Consider the following 16564-nt stretch of genomic DNA (forward strand, 5'->3'; position numbering starts at 1 on the left):
CGCTCGGAGGCTACCCACTCCGACGGCGGTGGGCGGAGCCAGACAGGGACCGGTCCTGCCCCGCCCCGTTACGTCACGTCCTGTGGGGCGGGGCTTCGGGGCTATCCCGGGGAGGTGGAGAGTATCGGTTAACCCTTGCCTGGCGGGGCCGGCTGGGGCTCCGCTGGCCGGAACCCGAGAGTCGGGGCTGGCCAGCCACACCCCTCGCAGGATTTAAAGGGGTAGGAGGGACCGGGTCGGCCGAAGCCTGAACCGAAGGAGCGGGCATGAGGCGCTGCCCGTGCCGGGGGAGCCTGAGTGAGGCGGAGGCCCGGGCGCTGCCCGCGGCAGCCCGCATGGGGTTGGAGGCGCCGCGAGGAGGGCGGCGGCGGCAGCCGGGACAGCAGCGACCTGGGCCCGGCGCAGGGGGCCCGGTGGGGCGGTCGGAGTGGGGCGGGCCCTGGGCCCGGACCGCGGGGTCCAGCCTCCACACCGAGCCCGAGAAGGCCGGCCTCGGGCCTGAGCCGTGGACAGATGGTCCACAGACAGAATTCTGGACAGACGGACAGACTGAGCCTGGAGCAGCTGGCCTCGGAGCAGAAACGGAGAGGCCCAGTCAAAAGACGGAGCCAGACAGGTCCAACCTCCAGATACATCCAGAAAGGAGCTGGTCACAGTTGGAGACGACCAGTCGCTGGACGGAGACTGGGGCAGATGGCTTTTGGACTGAGCCGCACAGGTCAGACCTCCAGTCTCAGCTAGAGAGGGCCAGCCTCTGGACACAGCCAGGAGTTGATGGGCCGTGGACAGAGCCAGAAACACATGGGTCACAGACTCATCCAGAATGGGTCAAGCCCTGGGTCGATAACCTCTGGACCCGCCAGAGCAGGTCCAACCTCCGGACTCACCCAGAGGGAGCCTGTCCCTCAACAGAGCCAAGTGTTCATGGCTCCTGGAAAGAATTGTACACTGATGGCTCCAGGACACAACAGGATCCTGAAAGTCCCTGGACTGAGGCACACACTGATGGCTCCAAGACACAACAGGATACTGAAGTAGCCAGGAAGCAGCCTGACACAAATAGTTTCCCAATACAACAAGATACTGATGGCTCCTGGACACAGCCTGGCACTGATGGTCCCCAGACAGCGCCTGGGACAGACTGCCTTTTGGGAGAGCCTGACAATGGCCAATTAGAGGAACCAGAACCTGAGGAGTTGTTGACTCATCTGCCCTCTCACCTGAAGTGTAGCCCCTTGTGCCCCGTGCCCCGCCTCATCATCACCCCTGAGACTCCTGAACCTGAGGCCCAGCCAGTGGGACCCCCCTCCAGGGTCGAGGGAGGCAGTGGTGGCTTCTCCTCTGCCTCCTCTTTCGACGAGTCTGAGGATGATGTGGTGGCCGGGGGCGAAGGTGCCAGCGATCCTGAGGACAGGTCTGGGGTGAGTGGGACCCATCCTGCCCTTGAGCCACACCCCCCAAGCCCCTTATCCCCCTGCCTCTGCTTGAGAAGTTGTCTACCAGTGTCCTGTGAGTTACCCACCAGCAATGTCATCTCCAGGCACCTCTTCCATCCACTGACCCCCTTCCTCCGACAGCTGGGTTACTAACCCACTCCAGGCACCCCCTCCTAATTCCCTCCTTTCTCCTTCCGCCTCTGCCTCCAGTCCTGGGGTCTATAATGGAGGGCCACCGACCGACTTCATGGGGCCCAGGAACCTCTGAAATTGTACAGCTGAGTGAGAGTGTGTGTACCCACATATTCTTGTAGCTAGGGTCTATGACTTCCTTTGAATCTCCTGGAGAGTCTATGACCCCAGAATCTGAGGACCACTGGACTAAGGAGACAGGAAAGGTGCACTTTCTACCCCAAATTTCTTAGTCTGGGGCCTGTGGCTGCCTTAAAGGGTCATGAACCTTCACCACCCTTTAGCCCATTTGTACGTTTTTTTAGGGAATGAAGTGAGCCCCCAGCTTTCATCAGATTCTCAAAGCGCTGTTTGAACCCAAAACACTGAAGGATCCTCAGCCTAGCCAGGGGTCCGCCTGGTCTCCCCTCTGCCCCCCAGGTCCCCAAAGGGCCTCCTGCAGACTCTTGTTTACATTGTCCACCCTCAGCCCCCGCTTGGGTGCGGTTCTCCTCTGGTGAATCAGGAGGGCTGGCAGGGCAGGTTCAGGGAGGGAGGGTCAGAGCAGAGGCAGGTGTGAAACCAGAGACCTCACGTGGGCCTGGGAGCGGAATCCGTCAGTTTGCTAGCTTGCCTGCGGCGTCCTTCTATTGTCCTGGGGCCCCTGGCAGGAGGCTGAGACTGTTCTGTTCCCTCACCCTCACCCCACATGCCTGCCTTAGGGATGTGTTCACACATGTGGCCACAGCTGTGAGACAGACCTGCCTTGACGGGCCTGTGCCTGTGCAAAGGAGCTGACCCTCCAGGGCCTTCTACCATTGCTTCTCTCTCTGCCTGCTCTGTCACCTCCTTGGCATCTCAGAACGGCTGAGCTGGAAGTGGGTGAATAATAATAACAACAACAGCTAGCACACACTCACGTCCAGCTTTGCTCTTATTGACTCATTTACTCCTCACAGCAGTCCTGTGAGGTAGATACTATTTTTTAAATTTATTTTTATTTCTTTTAGAGATAGGATCTTGCTCTGTTGCCCAGGCTGGAGTGCAGTGGTGTGATCATAGCTCACTGCAGCCTCCAACTCTTGGGCTCAAGTGATCCTCCTGCCTCAGCCTCCTGAGTAGCTGGGACTACAGGTGTGTGCCAGCACGCCCTGCTACTTTTTAAAGTTTTTGGAGAGATGGGGTCTCACTATGTTGCCTCCAACTCCTGGCCTTAAGCGATCCTCTTGCCTCGGCCTCCCAAAGTGATGGGATTACAGGCATAAGCCACTGTGCCTGGCCAAGGTAGATATTATTATTATCCTCTTTTACAGATGAGAAGACTGAAGCACAGAGAGGTCAAGTCACTTGTCCAAGGTCACATACCTTGGAAGACACAGAACAGAGATTCAAACCCTTACTGTACGCTGGGCACTATTCTAAATGCTTTAAAAGTGTTAATTCTTTGAATCCTTACAACAGCACTATGAGATTGGGATTATTAGTATCTCCATCATACAGATGAGGAAACTGAGGCATAGAGGGGTGAGGTCACTTGGGGTGGCCAAGTGAAGTCAGAGCAAGGATTCTAACTCGGTTCTGGCTGAGTTACAAACCCATCCTTTTCACCCTGTGGTGGATGGATCTGTCCCTACCTTGCCTCCCTCCCAGGCCTCCCTAGCTCCAGTCATCCTCAGTGGCGCAGCTCTGATCACATACTTTCCCCGCTCTGGTGCCTTCCATGGCTGCCCAGGGCCTCCCCAGGAGCGACCAGGAGTCTGTGCTGCTTTCAGAGCTTCCCGCCTTCAGGCCTCTTCCCGGGTTTGGCTTCCTTCTCTCCGCGTGACCCCTCTGCTGTAACCGAGCCTGAGTACATGCTGTTCCTTGAATACCCTGCTGCTGTCCTGCCGCCACATGTTGCTCAAGCTGTTCCCACTGCCTGGAATACCCTTGCTTCCTCCACCCTTAATTCCGAAATCCCACTTCACCTTAAAGGCTCCATTTCCCTTCTTCCTTTCCCCTCCTTCCATCCTTCCTCCTTCCTTCCTTCCTTCCTTCCTTCCTTCTCTCTCATCATCCTGTTCTAATCAGACATCAATCAGTCCCTGGGCCCCTACTATTTATCTGGTGCCATGTCGGCTTTGCTGGGGACACAGCAGTGACCAAGACACTAATGGGGCTCCTAGGCCAGTGGGGGAGCCCTGAGTGGTCAGGGCTCGGCCAGTGACAGCTCGGAGTGGTCAGGGCTGTGACAAGGGAACCCCAGGAGGTTGTGGAACTCAGAGAGGCGACTGGTCAGACCTGGGGTATCAGAGAGGGCTTCCTGGAGGAGAGGGCTGTGAGCTGAGACCATCATGAAACCATCTGAGAAAGCCCAGATTAACCATTGGATCTAATATAAAGGGGAGAGAGAGAGAGAGAGAAAACAAATCTATTTATGGTTAAAAAAAAAAAACAAAAAAACAGTCTCAATTAACTTCCTTCAATCCAGGAAACATTTTTGGAGCTCTTATTGTGTGTGCCAGACCATGTTCTGGGGACACAGTTGTGACCATGACAGCCCCAGTCCTTGCCCTCATGAGCTTGTATAGTGGGTAAGCCCCAAGGCAGTGGGATCAGACCAGAGCTAGAACCCCAGCACTGTGCTGTGTGATGTTAAGCAAGTGGGTTCACCTCTCTGAACCCGTTTCCTCCTCTGTAACATGGAGACAACAATTTTCCTGGGATTGTGGTTTTAGGATTAAGTAGGTTATGGCACATTGAGTCTTTGTGATTGTGCCTGGAATGTTCCAGGTGGTTAGTAAACAGGAACTTTTATTAATCACCTCTTCCCCATGTCTAGCAGCCGTAGCAGGGACAGACTAGCGCTTCCTGAATCCTGAATTCTAATACTCTGACTCCCTGTTAACCTTCCCAGTGTCAGTGAGATGTCTGCTAGGTAGCTGGGCTCTGAGGGGGTAGGAGAGAAGAACATGCCCTTGACCCTGGGGTGGGAGGGGTTGAGCCACACAGCTTCTTTCTCCGGAGGTGACCCACTCTCCCAATACTCCCAGTACTCCCAATACTCCCAATACGCGCACACAGAGTATTCATGTGTGTGTCTGTGTGTTCATGAATCAGACACTAGCCATGTCTTAAGAAGCTCTTGGTTGAGTCAGCATGGGGCAACTAAATCTCTGTGTTCTCCCATCCAAGTGCTAACCAGGCCTGACCCTGCTTAGCTTCCGAGATCAGACAAGATCGGGCGCGTTCAGGGTGGTATGGCCATAGACATAAATCTCTGTTTTCTGTTTGCTTCTCTGGTATTCTGTTGCTTGCTCTCTCTCTCTCTCTCTCTCTCTCTTTCTCTGCTCCTATTCATCTTCTTGTTTTGTCATTACTTTTTATCTATGTCTCTCTTTCTTTCTTTATTAGCAACTCTATGCCTATCTCTGTATTAGTTAGGGTAGGCCAGGATTTGCTGTAGTAACAAACAGCCTCCAGATCTAGTGACTCACAACAAAAAGGATTATTTTGGCTCCCACTACATGTTGGCCATAGGTCAGTGGCGGGTGAGGGGCTCTGCTCCAGGCTGTCTTCATGCAGGGCCAGCCGCAGGAGCTTCTGTTTCTCCTCACACTCCCCACCTCTGGAAGGTGGAAGAGTTGGAGCCATGTGCCGAACAGCTCTCATGACTGCCACAGTCTCTGTCTCTGTTCCTGCCTTTGTTGTCACTTTGTCATCTGTCTCTGTTTGTGTCCCTCTCTGTGGTCAGCCTCCATCCATCATTTTCCCCAGAAGGTCTGACCTGAGTTAGGGGCAGAGATGGGGCTCCCAAGTTTGGGGAGTGTGTATGTGCAGGGGAAGATTTGGGGGGTGTTACCACAACCAAACCTGGCCTATCCTTACTCATAAGGGGAAGCCAGAGAGACACAGATGCCAAGGAAGTGATGACAGAGAAAGAGAGGGAGAGAAAAGACAGAGACCTTCCCCTACCTTTGCTGAGGCCTTTAGGGGCTCTCATGATTGCTGAACTGAGTGGGGCTCACTCACCCCAACAAGCTTGGGAACAGTGATCCCAGGACGCCCCCTGCCCTGGAAAGACTCCAGTTCCACCTTCATTCCCTCTCATCGCAGCACCCCCAGCACCTTCCCTCCCTGGCCTTGGCTCTGACCCCACCCTGCTCTGCCCCACACAGAGCAAACCATGGAAGAAGCTGAAGACAGTTCTGAAGTATTCGCCCTTCGTGGTCTCCTTCCGAAAACACTACCCTTGGGTCCAGCTTTCTGGACATGCCGGTGAGAGCGGGGCTCATGGTGGGCAGGACTGGGCAGAGAAACCTGGGCTAGGAAAAGGGCTGCTCTCTGTAGTTTAGTTTCTCCACCTGTAAGGTGGGGTTTGGTGACAGACCCTACCTTAAAGGGCTGTGATGGGCAGTGTCTAGGCCTGGCCGTTCATATTTCAGGGCAGAGGGCTATTCCCTCTTATTCTGGTGGAGGGGGGAGCTTCAACTCTGGAGACAGACAGACCTAGGTTCAAATCCTAATTCTGCTCTTTATTCATGGTGACTCTGGGCAAGTTACTTGCTCTTAGTGGGTCTCAACTGCTCCATCTGTTAATATGGAGATAATCTTACCTCCCTTGCAAGGTTAACTAAAGAGTTAAAATCAAAATGTATATTGAAACTGAGACACTGGCCCCTTATAAATGGAAATTATCATTCCCTGTCCTCTCCCTGTGTCCAGAGCAAAATAGGCCCTCAATAAACAGGAGCTATAATGGTTTTTCCCCAGGAGATAGCAAATGTCTCCAGGACATAGTAGTGCAATGCCTAGCATACTACTGGCTTCTCCATGTAGTTGCTTGGGCTTCCTTGCAGTATGGTGGCCGTAGAGTAATCAGATTTCATACATGGCAGCTCAGGATTGCAAAGGCAAGTGTCTCTGCCAACAAAGCACAAGCTTTATTGTCTTTTATGACCTAGACTTTGATGTCACACAGTGTCACTTCTGCTATAAGCCCTCCCGAATTCAAGGACAGAGAAATTAAACTCTACTTCTCGGTGGGAAAATTCTAAAAGAGCTTGTGGGACAGGAGATACATTTGTAGACATCTTTGGAAAATATACTCTGAGAATACAGTCTGCCACAATAAGAAATTGGAATTCTAAACCTACACTAATTATCCACATGGTCCAGGAAATGTTGAGATTTATAAATCCACTTAAACAGACTGTGGTTGTTAGCAGCTGGGGACTTAAGGCAGAAGCAAATGCAGATCCTCTCTGGAGAGTCATGCTCTCGACTCAGATCTCACACAATTCTCACAGGTGATCATGAGCTCACAATCCAAAATTATAAAACCCTGTGCTATGAACAGGGCTTTGTTTAAGCAGCAGAGCACAGGAAGAGGTCCTTTCCTCACCACCCCTGGCCATAATTTTGAGAGTGGCAGGGAGGGACTGGTCTGATGCATACAGGGAGATGGGGACGATTCTCCTTCTGGTCCAGTTTCTGACTGTCTCGTTGATCCTGCTGCCCATAGGGAACTTCCAGGCGGGTGAGGATGGTCGGATTCTGAAACGTTTCTGTCAGTGTGAGCAGCGCAGCCTGGAACAGCTGATGGAAGACCCCTTGCGGCCTTTTGTGCCAGCCTACTATGGTGTGGTGCAGCGGGATGGCCAGACCTTCAACCAGATGGAAGATCTCCTGGCAGACTTCGAGGGCCCCTCCATTATGGACTGCAAAATGGGCAGCAGGTTGGGTCGGGGGCAGCCATGAGGCAGGGATGAAGGGCAGGGGGTGGGTATTTCTGAAAATAGTCTAAAGTCAATTTTCAAAGTCATACCAGAGTACACTCCCACCAGTGGTGTATGAGAGTTCCAGTTGTTCCATATTCTCACTAGTATGTGGTATTGTCTGTTTTATTAGTTTAAACCATTCTGGTGGGTTTGTAGTGGTATCTCACTGTGATTTTAATTTCTGTTTCTCAGATGACCAGAGAAATTGAGCATCTTTCCATATGTTGATTGGCCATTGGAAATTCTCTGTTAAAAAGGGCCTGTTTGAATCTTTTGTCCATTTTTCTGTTGGGCTTTTTCTTTTTAATCTGTAATTCTTTACATATTCTAGATATAAGTCCTTTGTTGGATACACACACACACACACACACACACACAAACGTATGTATATATTGTCCTCCAACTCTCCCATTCCACTCTTTTTTTTTTTTTTTTTTTGAGACGGGTTCTTGCTCTGTTGCCCAGGCTAGAGTGCAGTGGCATCATTGTAGCTGACTGCAACCTCAAACTCCTGGGCTCAAGCGATCTTCCTGCCTCCCGAGTAGTTAGGACTACAGGAGTATGCCACCATGCCCAGCTAATTTTTCTATTTTTGGTAGAGACAGGGTCTCACTCTTGTTCAGGCTGGTCTCGAACTCCTGACCTCAAGCGATCCTCCCGCCTTGGCCTCCCAAAGTTCTAGGATTACAGGCGTGAGCCACTGCGCCCAGCCTTCATTCCACTCTTTTAACAGTTCCTATTTTTTTCTTTTGAGACAGAGTCTTGCTCTGTTGCCTGGGCTAGAGTGCCATGGCGTCAGGCTAGCTCACAGCAACCTCAAACTCCTGGGCTCAGGCAATCCTTCTGCCTCAGCCTCCCGAGTAGCTGGGACTACAGGCATGCACCACCATGCCCAGCTAATTTTTTCTATATATTTTAGTTGTCCAGCTAATTTCTTTCTATTTTTAGTAGAGACACGGTCTCACTCTTGTTCAGGCTGGTCTTGATCTCCTGACCTTGACTGATCCTCCTGCCTTAGCCTCCAAGAGTGCTAGGATTACAGGCGTGAGCTACCATGCCTGCCCAATGGTTCCTTTTGATAAACAGAAGTATTTTTCTGTTTTTTTTTTTTTTTTTTTTTGAGACAGAGTCTCACTGTGTTGCCCAGGCTAGAGTGAGTGCCGTGGCGTCAGCCCAGCTCACAGCAACCTCAAACTCCTGAGCTCAAGGGATCCTCCTGCCTCAGCCTCCCGAGTAGCTGGGACTACAGGCATGCACCACAATGCCCGGCTAATTTTTCTATATATATTTTTAGCTGTCCATATAATTTCTTTCTATTTTCAGTAGAGACGGGGTCTCGCTCTTGCTCAGGCTGGTCTCGAACTCCTGAGCTCAAACCATCTGCCCACCTCGGCCTCCCAGAGTGCTAGGATTACAGGCGTGAGCCACCGCGCCCTGCCAGAAGTATTTTTAATTTAGTCCAGTTTGTCAATTTTTTCATTATCGTTAGTGGGTTTATGCTTAAGAAATCTTGTCTGCTCCAAGATCATGAAGATATTCTCCTGTGTTCCCTTCTACAAGCTTTACTGTTACACCTTTCATGCTTAGACCCGACATCCATCTAGAATTAATCTTTATGTGTGGCATGAGGTAGGGACAGGGGTCTGTGTTTTCCCATATGGATGTCCTATTGACCCAGCACCATTTATTGAAAAGACTTCCCCTTCCCCACTAAAGTGCAGCACCTTCCTTGCTGTAGCTGGGTGGACATCCACCTGTGTCTGTCTGTGGACTCTGTGGTATTGCGTCCATCTATTTGTCCACTCTTGTGCTGCACGGTAGCTTTATGGTATGTCTGGACGTCGGGAAGCATAAGCCCTCCGGCTGTGTCATTCATAGTTTCCTTTGTCACGTCCTCTGTGTGCTCAGGACCTACCTGGAGGAGGAGCTGGTGAAGGCGAGAGAACGGCCCCGGCCCCGGAAGGACATGTATGAGAAGATGGTGGCTGTGGACCCCGGGGCTCCCACCCCCGAGGAGCACGCCCAGGGTGCGGTCACCAAGCCCCGCTACATGCAGTGGAGGGAAACCATGAGCTCGACCTCCACCCTGGGCTTCCGGATCGAGGGCATCAAGGTGAGGGCTGGGAGCCGGCCAGCCTTGCGAGGGCCCAGAACTGGATCTGAGGCTTCTCGGGGACGTGGGCATCAGGGGAGACTGGAAAGCAGCAAGATCTGGAGAGAGCACAGGAGACTGCAGAGCATGGAAAGGCCAGGGCTAGGGAGGTCCCACTTCTCTGTCTTTCCCATGTTCGTCAGAGCCCAAGTTTTGCTTTTCCTTCTGCCCGAGCATCTCCCGATTCCATCTTCTCCTCTCCCTGCCTGTGGCCATGTCCCAGTCCAGCCCTGTCTTCTCCTGCCCCAGCTCCTCAGGGCTCCCAGGACCTGGTCTCCCCTCAACACAAGAGCTGGAGGGATCCTTTTCCCCCAGCTATGGAGGTTTCTTTTTTTCCTTCTTGCATTCTTTTTGTTGTTGTTGTAAGTTAAATATAACTTTTTGAATAGCCAGTCCCACAGTTCAGAAATCAAAATATTATTATCAAAAGGTATACAGGAGTCTGGCGTGGTGGCTTACGCCTGTAATCCTAGCACTCTGGGAGGCTGAGGCAGGCGGATTGTTTGAGCTCAGGAGTTTGAGACCAGCCTGAGAAAGAGCGAGACCCCGTCTCTACTAAAAATAGAAAAGAAATTATATGGACAACTGAAAATATATATGGAAAAAATTAGCCTGGCATGGTGGCACATGCCTGTGGTCCCAGCTGCTCGAGAGGCTGAGGCAGGAGGATCGCTTGAGCCCAGGACTTTGAGGTTGCTGTGAGCTAGGCTGACGCCACGGCACTCTAGCCCGGCCAACAGAGTGAGACTCTGTCTCAAAAAAAAAAAAAAAAGGTATACAGGGAGAAATTTCTCTCCCAACTCTGCGACTTTCCTTCCCATTCCATCTCTCCACCCTCTTGCCGGCTTGCAGGGAACCACTTTATCCATTTCTTGTATTTCTTCCTGAAAATACAAATAAATGCAATTGCGTAACCTAAATTTTCCTCAATATTACACACTGGGACTTTGCTTTTTTCACATAACAGTAATATCCTGGAGAGTTTTCCAGATCATTCCATAGAGAGTCTCCTCTTTCCTTTTTTTGTTTACAGCTGTTTACTCCTCTCTTTGTGGAGATGCCACGGTCCCTGATAGATTGACACCTGGGTTGTTTCCATTTTTTTGCCATCACAATGCCTCAGTGAATCACTTTGTACATAAGACATTTAGCAAGTGTGCGGGTTCAGCTGCGGCCTAGATTTCCAGAGGCAGGACTACTGGGTCAAAGATGAAATGCACTGGTAATTTTCTGGAGGTGACAAAACTTGTTGCACATCCCACCAGCAATGCATGAGGGTGCTGTTTCCCCGTGGCCTCGCCTGAGCCATCTTTCTAAGTTGCAAATCGACTATGACATTCTCCTGTTTAAAACCCTTCCATGGCTCCCTAGCACCCTGAGAAGTGTCATGGCCTAGAGGGCCCTCCAGGGTCGAGCCTCGGCTCTCACTCCTCTTCCTTCCTGTCTACCTGCAGGCACAGTGAAGCACTTTCACTTCCTGGAAGTGGGCCTGCGTTTTCCTGCCACAGGGCTTCTGCACATGCTGGGCCCTCTGCCACATTCCCTCTGATGTTCCTCTGGTCAACTCTCATTTTCCTCTTGCCTTTCAAATTTTGCTTCCTCAGGGAAGCCCTCCCCGATTTCCATCCTCCTATATCAGGGCTTCCTTTTTGCCTGCTCTTAGCCCCCTGTTCCCCTTCGTTATTCACGCCTTCCTTCGTGACAATCTTATTCGATATCTGCCTCCCTCAGACATCGTCAGGCTGTGTCTGTCCTGTTACCTCCATGTTACCAATACCTGTGTAGCACCTGGCACAGTGTGGCCAAATGACTTAGGTGGCTTCTCTCAAACATGAAAAATAACATTCCTCTCATTTCCTGAGTGCTCGCTGACTGTGTGCCAGGCACCATGCTCTGCATCCTACACACCCGGTCTCCTAATCCTTCCACCAGCCTTAGGAAGTAGATAGCAACACAATCCCCATTTTCCAGATGAGGAAACTGAGGCTGAGGCAGGTGAAGTGACTTGCTTAAGACTGCCCAGCTAGAAAGTAGCCGAGTCACTGCTCAAAGCCAGATCCCTGCCTTTCCAAAGTCCACTTTGCTAGACTGGCTCGACCTGGAGGTTCAAGGTAGGAAGAACTTGGAAGGCTGGTTGCTCAGGAGCGTGACTCGGGGCTGGGTTGAGCTGGACTGGGCAGGTGGGGTGGTTTCCTCTGAACAGCAAGCAAGCGTGGAGGCAGGCGGGTGGCCCTGGGAGGTGCCTGAGGTTGCTGGACATTGGGAGTGGGAAGGAAAAGGCATGACACTGCCCCTTCACCCCTTGCCCCACAGAAAGCTGATGGGACCTGCAACACCAACTTCAAGAAGACGCAGGCACTAGAACAAGTGACAAAGGTGTTGGAGGACTTTGTGGATGGGGACCGTGGCATCCTGGTGAGTGGGATACCCCATGTCCCAACATGTAGCAGCTTAAGACAGTCACCATTTATGGTTGCCCCCGAGTCAATGGTCTTTTGCTGTGGGTGCGGCTTGGCTAATACTGCCTGGCTTTGCTCACACAATCTGTGGTCAGCTGGTGGCTCGGCCAAGGCCGGCTGGTCCGGGGTGGCTTCTCTCATGTGTCTGCCGGTTGGCTCGACATCTTGGCTCATGACCTGGGCACACATCTCTCATGGTCCAGCTACCTAGCCTGGGCTCGTTCTCACATGGAAACAGGGGACCAAGAGAGCAAGTGAAAATGCAAGGCATCTTGATGGCCGGGCTCAGAATGGTCACTGCCATTTCTCCCACATTCCTTTGGCCAGAGCAGGTCATACAACCAAGCCTGGATTAAAGGGAGAGGGAGACAGACTCCACCTGTCCGTGGGATTGGGTATTCATGTAATCCACTGTCTGTACCTCCTGGGTAAATCCAACCCTTCACGCGCCTTGCCCCGATTCTCCCCAGGATGGCTCCCTGATCCCATCCTGGCTGGAGTCTGCCCACTCCTTTGGGGGCATGGGATGAGGCCAGAGCTCAAAGTGGACAAGGGCCCACGCAGTGTCCATGCTAACTGAGGCCCCCTCCCTCTCTCGCACAGAGAAAGTATGTGGCACGCCTGGAAGAACTTCGCGATGCTCTGGAGAACTCCCCCTTCTTCAAGACCCACGAGGTGTGAGCCCTGGACATCAGGGGTGTATGTGGGGGGTTTCAGGGCCCTGGGGGGCACGGAGGGGAGGCTGTTGACAGCGTTACAGGCCAAAGCTATAAAAGGGAGGCCTCGTATTTTGGGATCCAGGAAAGGGAATTTCAGGGGCTGTGATAATTGGGAGCATGGACTCAAGCCCACGGGGCCCAGGAACGAAGGCTGGCTTACCCTCTTGTGCCTCAGTTTCCTCCTCTTGAACATGGGGAGGAACATTAGTTAGTACCTTACTCATAGGGCTGCTGAGGTGTGAGACCATAGAGCGACATTTGGAGCATAGAAGTGTGTTTAACTCTAACCTCTTACAATTATTGTACAATTATTTATAATTATTATTTACCTTCTTGATTGGTGGCTTTTGCCCTTCCCTTTCCCCGGGGCTCCCAGCCTGTCTCTCTTAGGAAACACTGATCTCTCCGAGGCTGTGTAGGAGAATCTGTGCGGTGGTGGCGTCCTCTCCTCTCCCTGGGCTCTCTGTCTTCCCCTCAAGCCCCGCCCCTTTCCTGACATGTAGACTTTTCTCAAAGGGCACGGATCTGGGAGTCAGGCCAGCCCGGGTTCGAATCCCAGCTCTGCCATTCCCTAGCCCACCTGTACCTGGGCAGCCATTCTAGGAAGCCTCAGGCTCCCGACCTATAGGGTGGGGTAACAGCAACATCTGCCTCATGGGCGCCATGAAGGTTAAAGGGGTCAAAATAGTTAAAGCCTGGCCCATAGTGAACCATGAGCATGTGACAGCTGTTACTGTCACGTTTGTTTTATCAAATGTCATCCTTGTCACTCATTTCAGGCTTTATGTGGGAGTCACAAAGAGGAGGCCTGGGGACTCCATCTCTTCTGTTCTTGTGTTTGGCTGCACCTATCTGGTGACTTAACATTTTAAAAACTCAGTTGCCACCATTTAAAATGTGAGGCTTCACACCCAAATCAGGATTCCAGTTTCCTCTGACAACGTGGGAGTCTCGGCAACGCTCTTGCCAAATGCCAACAGCCATCGAGAGCTGGGCAGTGTCTGCCTCTTCTCACAGGCGCCTGCTCACCTGCCCAGTAATCTGGGTTTCTAGGAGCAGCGATATTTGCAAACTGACGTAGAAAAAGGGAGGGACCAACAATCCTGGACTTAAATGAAGGGAAAACAAAACAAAAACAGCATCCACTGAGGGTTCACCGTGTGCGAGGCACCACGAGGAACCCATGGAGTGTGTGGATCATGGAGTTCTGGCAGCCAGTTAGAATGCTGCACAGCTTAGCACATTTATTGCCATGTGAGTTGTATTTAACTCACGTTAGTTTCAAGCCCGGGGCCTTGGGAAGCGTTTGTAACTCACACGTCTCTCTTGGGAGCCGTGTGGTGCGCAGGCAACTCACACTGCCGTGCTGTAGCGTATGTGTTGTATCATGGGTGGCCCCCGGGCCAAACCCTGCAGTTGGTTCATGACAATCTTACTTGTTGATGTTCTTATTGTTACAGTTAACGTTGACAATTTAGTTGCATATTAAGTCATGCACAGAAAACAAAAAAAAAAACAATGAATTTTTCATTAAATTAGAAAGGTTAGTTTTGTTTTTGAAGTTTTTTGTAAAACACCACGGCCCTAAGTGGGGAAAACGTTTTTCTAGGGTGGCAATGTGTTAAAACTTACGAATTATTTCTGGAATTTTCCATTCCACATTTTTGGACTGTGGTTGACCAAGGGCAGTTGAAGCTGCGGAAAGTAAACCCACAGATTGGGGGAATTACTGTATTATTCTCACTCTGTATATAAGGAAGCGGAGCCACAGAGAGGTTAAGACACCTGCAAAAGCTGCACAGCCAGTGAGTGGCCAGTCAGGATTTGAACTCAGGCAGCCTGGCTGTCAGTCACACTGCTCCTCCCCTCTCCTCTGGTCTCTCCCCCTGCAGGTGGTGGGCAGCTCCCTCCTCTTTGTGCACGACCACACTGGCCTGGCCAAGGTATGGATGATCGACTTTGGCAAGACGGTGGCCCTGCCTGGCCACCAGACGCTCAGCCACAGGCTGCCCTGGGCTGAGGGCAACCGTGAGGACGGCTACCTCTGGGGCTTGGACAACATGATTCGCCTCCTTCAGGGTCTGGCCCAGAGCTGACCCACTCGGCCATCTCCAGGTTTATTTATTAGATGGTACCAGTCCACCTGGAGGAGACCCGAAATGCTATGGGAGCCTGAGATTGGCAATGGGAAGCTGACCCCCAAGGATGGGAGAGGTTGTGTCGTACTCATATGCCATACAAGACCAATGTGGAAAGGCCCTGGGTGACCAGATAGATAGCATCTGGTCCCTTCGTGATACAGGGGCTGGAAGGACCACAGAGGGGGCATGATGAGGCTTATACGGTGACACGGCAGAACCAGAACAGGTCCCCTGAGCAGCCAGGAAGGTTTCTGAGGGGCTGCTGGAGGCCACAGCCAAACCACACTGCCCTGGGAGGACACATTCAGAATTCACACGGTCAGGGGTGACACGGTACCCATGGCTATGTGAATGACTTGTAATCTGCCTCCTTGCTGGTTCCCTGAGGCCAGGGACTGGGTCAGGTTCACCTTTGGTGCCCCAGAGGATCAGGCATTGTTTGTGAACAAATGCAGGAGCCCCTTGTCCACCTGGGGAGAGTGACAGCCCAACTCTTCCTCTGGGAGCCATTCAAGGACTGAGCAGCAGAGGGTGTGACACGGTGGGACTGGCCGATGCCCCAGGGCTGATGCCACTGGGTGGGGCATAGTTCACTGTTGTTCTGCCCTGCCATGGCCCGTGATCCTCCTACTCTCCGGAGGACTCTGCTGACCTCCTGCAGACCCACAGCACAGCCATGTCCCAGCACCACCCCAGCACTGTGACAGTACAGCCTCGCTCCTGGTACCACAGGTCTAGCCTCGGGACTTCCTCCTTCTGCCCCGGCACTGCGCTTTTCTATCTCCTTCCTCCCAGCAAACTGCATGGCAGAAAGGAGGCTCAGGGGTAGGAGAGCAGGTGTCCTGTGACTCAGAGCTGCCTTGCTCAGGGGGCCCCCACCCCATCACAGGCCCCTGTGACATGTGCCAGGCGTGGGCCTGAGGCACAGGGTGGCCGCGTGGGCTGCTGGCCGTGACCCTGGCTTACAGCCTGGTCCAAACCAAAGACTCCAGAACTCTGAGGTGTGGTCAACGGCCCATCTGTCCCACTCCTCTGTCCCACTCGTAGCTTTGGCTTCCTGGCCCACAAGGGTGGGCGTGGGGAGGACAGGCAGCTACCTCTTTCCTAAGCTGAAGCGCCAACACTGTCTTCCATGGCGAGGAGATGTACTCCTTTCCTACTGACCGTCTTTATACTTATTTATACAAGAGGTAGCTGTTAGGTGGGGGAGTTGTTAGGTGGGGGGACATTGCTGTGCCTCCTGCCCATGATGACACCCAATAAACGTGACACTCAAAGTCAGCGTGGTGGAGTCTTTTTCTTTCACATCTGGAGTGTACAGGCTCAACTCTGTAGTTCAAGCATTAGTGCTGGGTGGGGTATTGGGATGATGATCAGTTTGGCAGAGAGTGGCAGGCTCAGGCCCGGCTGGTTCATTCATTCACCACTCACTGAGTGGCTATGCTCGTGCCTGGCTCTATGTTGGACAATGCAGGGGACACAGTGGTGACAGCTCCAAGCCCTGCCCTCAGGGCTCCCAGGACAGTGTATCAGATGAGTAGTGCCACCAAAATACCAGGGTTGGGATGGGGACATGCCTATTCCTTACCTCATTCATAGGTTAGAAACATTACACAGTAGTTTTCCTAAATGAGATCCTTTGCTGGGCACTGGGGACACAGCAGTGATCAAGACAGACCTATTCTCCTATTTCAGAGTGGAGGTGACAGGTACTCATTAAACTAATA

The 16564-nt window shown here is 52.2% G+C and overlaps 1 protein-coding gene across 2 annotated transcripts; it reads left to right on the top strand.

Annotated features, from left to right (window-relative positions):
• The first annotated feature begins 186 nt into the window (after positions 1-186).
• On the top strand, positions 187-16085 carry ITPKC (inositol-trisphosphate 3-kinase C). Of its 2 annotated transcripts, XM_069456848.1 has the most exons (7): positions 187-1421; positions 5765-5864; positions 7111-7324; positions 9275-9479; positions 11832-11933; positions 12581-12652; positions 14589-16085. In XM_069456848.1, exons 1-7 carry the CDS (start codon positions 267-269, stop codon positions 14790-14792), a joined length of 2052 nt encoding a protein of 683 aa, XP_069312949.1. In that variant the 5' UTR covers positions 187-266; the 3' UTR covers positions 14793-16085. The 2 variants fall into 2 exon arrangements, with proteins under 2 accessions (XP_069312949.1, XP_069312950.1); XM_069456849.1 differs by lacking the exon at positions 12581-12652.
• The last annotated feature ends 479 nt before the right edge of the window (positions 16086-16564 follow it).

This window comes from Eulemur rufifrons, chromosome 24, assembly GCF_041146395.1.
Source record: "Eulemur rufifrons isolate Redbay chromosome 24, OSU_ERuf_1, whole genome shotgun sequence".
NCBI classification, from domain to species: Eukaryota; Metazoa; Chordata; class Mammalia; order Primates; family Lemuridae; genus Eulemur; species Eulemur rufifrons.

Excerpts from the sequence above, each read along its gene's own strand:
- ITPKC (XM_069456848.1), top strand. The coding sequence starts at position 267 with ATGAGGCGCTGCCCGTGCCGGGGGAGCCTGAGTGAGGCGGAGGCCCGG. Across the intron at positions 7,325-9,274 it reads GACTGCAAAATGGGCAGCAG|GACCTACCTGGAGGAGGAGC; the intron begins GTTGGGTCGGGG and ends CTGTGTGCTCAG. Across the intron at positions 12,653-14,588 it reads CCTTCTTCAAGACCCACGAG|GTGGTGGGCAGCTCCCTCCT; the intron begins GTGTGAGCCCTG and ends CTCCCCCTGCAG.